Raw genomic sequence first — 6,593 nt, 5'->3', positions numbered from 1 at the left:
TGTTTAGTGACCTTACTAAACTCATTAATAATAAAGAGGATTTTTTTTGTTCTTGCTGTAGATTCTTTGGGAATCAGTTAAGCTTTGTCACCTGTAAAATGGGCATGAACACCATTCCCTGGCACATAGGTTTCTGAGCATTAAGTGAGGTAAGTGTTTGACGCTTTTAGCACAGAACTGACGCATAATTTGATACAATACATAATAAGCGTTGTTATCGTTATTAACAGTAGAGTGCAAGGTTCTTCCTCTTACCCCACCTCTTAAGGATCTATCTCCAGCAAGGTCAACAGACAAAAGGCCATTCCTTTCCTCCTCTATTCACCTTGTCCCTTCCTTCCCCCTAAGTCACCTCGCCCCTACTAGCCCCACCCTTCCCTTAAACACACCCCATTCAGTAGCCCCACCCCTGATTCCTCCCTCCACCTTGTTCTTCCCCTTAGCCCTGCGCTCCCACAGCCCTTGTTCAGCGGGTCTGGAAGCTCATGGTGTAATTCCGTGGGATGGTGGCAAAGCCCACGAGCTTGGGGGACACGTCGATGTCTTGGGGCAGCTGCGGGGACTTGAAGCGGAAGTTCTGCAAGATGGTGGTGAGGAAGAGAAAAAGCTCCATTCTAGCCAGGCCTTCTCCAAAACAGTACCGCTTTCCTGAAGACACAGAACCGGAGGGCTGGAGGTGAGGCCTGCTCCCTTGCCCCTCTACCCACCCCCAGACGCTTTCTCCCAGGGAGGAGGGGCTGGAATAGCGTGGCCTGAGAGGCTTCCAGAGGCGTCTCTAATCCTCTCTGAGCATCAGTTTCCCTTGTGCATGGGATGGGGATGGGCTAGCTGTAGCAATGGGAAATTTCGATGCCCCTTCCGTCCAAGTACACACTCAGATATGGCTGCTGGGCCCTCACCTCCAACCGAGGACTCTAAAGAATTTAAATGACTCTGGACAAATATCTGACTCACTAAGGGCTTTGATTTTCCCCATCTCTGAAACAGCTGTGGTCATCCTTATCCTTCTGCTTCAGCTCAAGTCGTTATGGGGGTTGGCAGCTGAGGGGTTCCAAGGTAGATCATGAGAGGGACTTCCAAGCTGGAGAAAGACACCACGCTACACCTTAGAGAAGAGAGCTGGGATGAAGGAGCCCCTGTGGGTGGGAGCGGTGGCTTGGCAGCAGACAGTGGTCTCTTACCAACGGAGAAGGGCACAAAAGCATCACTCTTCTTAAACTGCCCGTGCTCATCCAGGAAGTGCTGGGGGTGGAAGTCTCGGGGGTTGGAGAAGAACTTGGGGTCTCTCAGCACGGAGCCCAGCATAGGGAACACGTCAGTGCCCTGGCGAGGAGGAGAAGGGGTATTTGATAAGGTGGAGTGGGGGTAGAGTATGCTGACAATGCATGGAGCTTGGAGGGACAATTGGGATGCCCTAGCTGATGAGAAATGGAGGCGTGGGAGGAGTGTGGGTCCTCTTAGGGAGGAGCTTTGGGAGACAGGAGATTCATGTCTCCGAGACAGGAAGCTATGCAGACGTGGGGATTACGTCTCCCGAGCAGGGAAGTTTGAAGAACACAGGTTCTGTGTCTCTTAGGACAGAAGGTGTGCGGGATGTGCAGTTCAAGTCTCCCAAGGCAGGAGGTTGAGAGGACATGGGGGTTGATGCTTCCAGAGACAGGAACTTTGAAAAACACTGGGTTTATGTCTCCTAGGCGGGATGTTTGGGAGACGTGAGACTCGTGTCCTTGAGGGAGGAGGTCTAGAAATGAAGTTCATGTCTTTTGAGAGAGGACGTTTGGGGACATGGGGTGCACAATCCTTGCAGCACGAGCTCTGGGGAGATACTGGATTCAAGAATCTCTGAGTGGGAAGGTTGAAGGGTCATGGTGGTTGGGGAAGTGTTTGACTGAGGCGGTGGGACAGGGGCTGGGAAGCTTCTGAGGGGAATGGGGTGCTGGGTCACAGGGAGCAGGTTGGAGGTACCCTTACGTGGGGCAGGAAAGTTACCTTGGGGAGGAGGAACTCTCGAAACTTGGTGTCCTTGGTGACTCTGCGGGCCAGGCCCATGGGGATCATGTCCCCAAATCTTTGGATCTCGTGGATCACCGCCTCTGTGTAGGGCATCTTGGCCTTGTCCTCAAACTTGGGCTGACGGTTCGTGCCAACCACCCGGTCAATCTCCTCATGGACCTTGGCTGTGGGAGGAGGGGGAAAGTGTTTAGGTACCTAGCAGTCTCAGGGTGGAGATGATAGTCCAAATGTGTACATCCATGTGTGATATGGACGTAGATGATTCAAAACAGACCTTGACCATAAGCATGATTGGTGCAGCGTCCTATTCACCTGCTCTCAACACGGGAGCTGTTTGACTCAGCACAGGAGCTATTTACCCATCGGTTCAGATATTTCAGGATTTTAACAGCCAGTGCAACTCAGCTGGTGCTTATCAGCAGAATATCAGCTAGCATCTGGATAACAGGGTATGTCTGAGGTTCCAGACATCTGGGAAATGTGGGCACATTGCAGTGTGCTCAGAGGAAGTGTAAGGGTCTGTGGCCACCACTTCACTGCCCCGCCCTCACAGTCTTACCCTCCACCTCTGGGTGCTTCATGAGCAGCAGGAAGCCGTACCGCAGGGTTGTGCTGACAGTCTCAGTGCCCGCAAAGAAGAGATTCAGTGTGGTCAGCACCAGGTTCTTCATGTGGAACTCCGTGTTGGGGTTGTTCTGCTCCTGAAGGGAGAGAGGCCTTCAGGCCAGGCCCACTCCCCCTCAGGGCTCTCAGAGCCCTTCTGGGGTCTTTCCATTTCGACCCACCTCTCTTAGGTCCAGACCAGAGGTGGGAAGAGAGACCCTACTTCTGCCAGGGTTTTGTTCAGGCTGCTGCTTCTGCCGAAAATGCCCCTCCCACACTCTTTACCTGGCTGCCTACCTGTCCTTTACTCATCAGCCCTGCTGTTCACTCTTTTAGGTAGGAATATTGAGGAGAGGGATACAGAGAGCGAGTGCATGTTATGGAAGTGTTGCTTGATGGTTTGCACACAGGTCCTGCCCATGGACAAGTGCTGGTGGATGGAGCAGCCACGGTTATTATTGTTGAGATTGTGAGGATGTTATGAGGGCGATGATTTGAAGGGGCCTCTGCTCGCCCCATCCCAGCCTGGTTTCCCTCTGCGTGGCTTTGCTGTTGTCCGCCCTGGCTGCTGGGCTGTACCTCCTGCATGCGGATGAGGAAGGAGTCGATGAAGTCCCTTGGGGAGTTGGGGTCCAGGGTGCGCTGGTTCTGGTCCACCTTCTTGGCTATGAAGTCCTCCAGACCCTGCAGCTCCTTAAATGCCTGTTGCTGTGGCCCTGGCAGGTGCTTCATCACTGAGGAAAACATCTCATAGAGCTGAGGATGGGGAGACAAGAAAGGGAAGGATAGTTGTTCACTGGCAGGTCCTGCTGGGAGCGGGACCTTTCTCAGGGCAAGGAAGGCAGTGGGTTAAAGGCACCTGTGCAGGTGTTTAGGATTTATACGGAGCATGATGGGAGGAGATAGCTAAGTTTCACGTGAGTGTGAGGGCCTCTTTCCCAGAATGTCGGTGAGATGGGTTGGGACACATATCCAGGTTTCAGGTATTGGGGTGAGGCTGGATTGGAGAACACATCTGGGGGTTCAGATATTCAGATGTGGTTGAATTGGGAGACTCATGTTCAGGTGTTGACCTATTTTTTCTGACCGATATGGTGGATCACCTGTTTAGATCTCTAGGTGTGGAGTAGGCTCAGTTGGAGACAAGTACCCAGATATTTCAGGGATATAGAATGGTGGCTTCTAGGAGGTGGGGTTGAGGTGTGAAAGTGGGACAGGTATGCAAGTGTTGAGGAGGGGGAGATACCTGTTCATGTGTTTCAGATGTTCACAGGGGCTGATGGGGGGCACTTCTGTAATTGAGTCAGCTGGGTTGGGGGACACGATTTGGGCGTTTGGGGAAACGTCTAGCCAGGTGTTTACATGTGTAGGGGTCTTCTTGGTTGGGTCACCTGTCCAGATGTTCAGGTGTTTCGGCGGGCTCTATAGGGGCACTTCTCTAGGTGGTTTGGGACACCTGTGCAATTACCAAATGACTTGGCAGGCTGGGTTTTATAGCACCAGGTGTTCAGGTATTCAGGAGGTGGGCTGAGGTGGTCACTTGTTCAGGTGTTAAGGTATTAAGAGATGGACTATCGTAATAGGGACAGGTAGGTAAGTTGGGATGGGAACACATCCCCAGGCGGCATGGCTGGGCCAATAACATGTACCTTGCCTGCAGGCTCTGTTCATTGTTTGTTTGGTTTGGTTTTTGGTTTTTTTGGTTGGGGGCAGCATCTGTTGAGATATCCAGGTGTCCTTGGAAAGTGGGTGTTCTGGTGTAACCATTGCATTGTCACAAGAGTGGCTTTGATGGAACCTGGTCTGGCGGAGGATGGCAGTTTGGGGCACCCGTTTCCATGGGGGAAAGCAATTGGTGGGTTGTGGTAGGGGTGTTGTAGAGCCAGACTGGGACAGGTTACCTGCCCCATAGAGGTAGCTGTGAACTGGAAGCTTCCCAGCATCATACGCAGCAGTGAGAGGAACTCTTCGTCCTCATAGTCAAAGCGGTCCCCAAAGACAATGGAGCTGATGACGTTGGACACTGTTCGGCTCAGGAAGAAGGTGGGATCGATGAAGGCACCTGGGGAATGGGATGAGTTGGGGAGGAGACAGGGATTTGGGGGAGCGTCAACTGGGCGATCTGATGCCAGCCTGAGTATTGGAGGAGGGCACTGGAGTGAGGAGCCAAACGTCCAGCACAAGACCCCAGAGCCTGGAGCCCTGATGCCTTCCCCCAAGCCAGTCCCCTTCCCAGTGGAGAAAGGGTGCGTCCGTGTGGGTGTACCCTTCCTTCTTGCTCACTCCCGACCCCCTCCCCCGCCGCTCACCGCGTGTGCCCCGGAGGGCCTCGATGAGGAAGCCCGCCTCCTCCTGGATGCGCTCCTCAATGCCTCGCTTGCCCACTCCAAAGTCCCGCAGTGTGGTGATGGAGAAGCGCCGGAGCTGCTTGGCTCGCTCCCCGTTGCTGAATGCCACGCCTGGGGAGGGAGCGTGGGGGTGTGGTGAGGCGGGGAGGGGCGGGGACAGAGGTGGGTAGTGGTGAGCGGATCCCGGAGTGGGAGGATGGGTTGGGGGGTGAGGGAGACGGGGAGAAATACAACTCAGGGTCGGAGAAATACAACTCAGGTTCAGAGAAATACTGAAAGAGATAGAGACCGGCTTGGAAGAAAAGAATCAGAGGGAGACAGGCAAGTCAGATGCCCAGAGAAACCAAGCTACATGCGGAGACACATAAGCAGAGGGAGAGAGGCAGGGAGGAGGAGCCTGACCTCCTTGGAGAACTGGGAAGTGGCAATAAAAATCACGGAGGATCCTAATGCTGAGCTGGAGAAAGAGGAAAATACAGAAAGACAACAGAGAGGGTCTGGAGAGAGGAGAAGATGTTTCCAGAGCTGAAGGCATGGGGTGTGAAGCAGAAATAAGGTGAGATTCTCACACAGAGGAGGAAAAGACAGACAGAGGGAGGCAGAAGCTCCGGGAAGCTCAGAAACTGAGAAGGAGTAAGGGGCAGGACGCGGGGATTGAAGACCGGGGCTCCAAGGCAGAAATGCCAAAGAACTGCTCCCAGGCCCAGGGAAAGGAGAGGCATCCGTGAGAGAGAACAGAGAGGTGGGCCGAGAAGCAGGGGGAATAGAGACTCAGACACCCTGAGTCAAGCTAGAGAAGAGCAAGGAGAGGCCACGATAACCAGGGATAAGCACAGAGGGAAGCAGGGGTAGAACTCGGCCACAGCTCTGGGTGAGTGAGTCAGGAGAAGAACAGTGGGGAAACTGAGGCCAAGTGTGCCTGACCACACGCTCCCACCTGGAGCGCCTCACCATAGCCTTTGAAGAGATAGTCGAAGGTGGCCTGCTCGCCTCGCCCGCTGAACTCCTCAGCCTGGTCCACCAGAGCCTCCTTCACCGCCTCGTGTCCACACAGCACCACGATGCGCCGGGGCCCCAGGTGGACCGTGAAGACCGGGCCATATCGCTCGCTGATCTGATGGAGGTGGGAGTGCTTAGAGGCTGCAGCCCGCACTGGGAACTGGCCCTGTGCCCAGCCCTCACCTACTGCGTGCATCTCCTCCAGGTTCTGACACTCAAGGGGCTGGACATCCCCAAATCGGCTCTTTCTTGTCTAGGACCCTGCTGGCCAACCTGCAAATTTCCACTTTCTTAAGACTCTGGTCCAACCTTGCCCATCCCCTGCCACCAAGTCCCAGCTCATTTAGGCAGGCTTCCAGCCCCACCCCCATTCCACCCATCCCATGTCCTGACACCTTCATGAGAGAGTTGTACATCTGTTGTGTATTCAGCTGCAGGTAGTTTCCGATGAAGGGCAATGGGGTGGGTCCCGGAGGAAGCTTCCCCCAGAGTTTCTTCTGCCTCCAGACAGACATCAAGACCATTATGGTCAGGCAGGCCAGCAACGCCACCAGAAGCAGCCCTGAGGCCAGCATGGTGGCACTGGGAGAGACGGTCAGATGGTGCCGGCTGGGCTGGTTTGACTTTATA

At 54.2% G+C, this 6,593-nt stretch overlaps 1 protein-coding gene across 2 annotated transcripts; it reads right to left on the bottom strand.

Moving 5' to 3' along the window:
* Positions 1-466: 466 nt before the first annotated feature.
* Positions 467-6,538, bottom strand: LOC114204178 (cytochrome P450 2A13). 2 transcript variants are annotated; one of them, XM_088027624.1, is made up of 9 exons: positions 6,359-6,538; positions 5,916-6,078; positions 4,926-5,075; positions 4,518-4,678; positions 3,196-3,372; positions 2,573-2,714; positions 1,990-2,177; positions 1,182-1,323; positions 467-648 (listed from the first exon to the last, which is right to left on the bottom strand). In XM_088027624.1, the coding sequence occupies exons 1-9, from the start codon at positions 6,536-6,538 to the stop codon at positions 467-469; spliced, it is 1,485 nt and encodes a 494-aa protein (XP_087883750.1). The 2 variants fall into 2 exon arrangements, with proteins under 2 accessions (XP_087883750.1, XP_087883751.1); XM_088027625.1 differs by lacking the exon at positions 5,916-6,078 and having other exon boundaries at positions 6,340-6,538.
* Between the last annotated feature and the right edge of the window lie 55 nt (positions 6,539-6,593).

This window comes from Eumetopias jubatus, unplaced genomic scaffold (genome assembly GCF_037043125.1).
Source record: "Eumetopias jubatus isolate StellerSeaLion01/CBP00866 unplaced genomic scaffold, mEumJub1_p1.0 scaffold_10, whole genome shotgun sequence".
Taxonomy (NCBI): Eukaryota; Metazoa; Chordata; class Mammalia; order Carnivora; family Otariidae; genus Eumetopias; species Eumetopias jubatus.
Note: the sequence above shows the minus strand (reverse complement) of the source record. Positions and strands in the feature narration are given on the sequence as shown.

What these genes read in the sequence shown, in the direction of transcription:
- LOC114204178 (XM_088027624.1), bottom strand. Translation starts at nt 6,538, where the DNA reads ATGCTGGCCTCAGGGCTGCTTCTGGTGGCGTTGCTGGCCTGCCTGACC. An exon ending in TCCTCATCCGCATGCAGGAG is followed by an intron (nt 2,715 to 3,195) that starts GTACAGCCCAGC and finishes CTCTCCCTTCAG; the next exon opens with GAGCAGAACAACCCCAACAC. An exon ending in TTTTGTGCCCTTCTCCGTTG is followed by an intron (nt 649 to 1,181) that starts GTAAGAGACCAC and finishes CTGTGTCTTCAG; the next exon opens with GAAAGCGGTACTGTTTTGGA.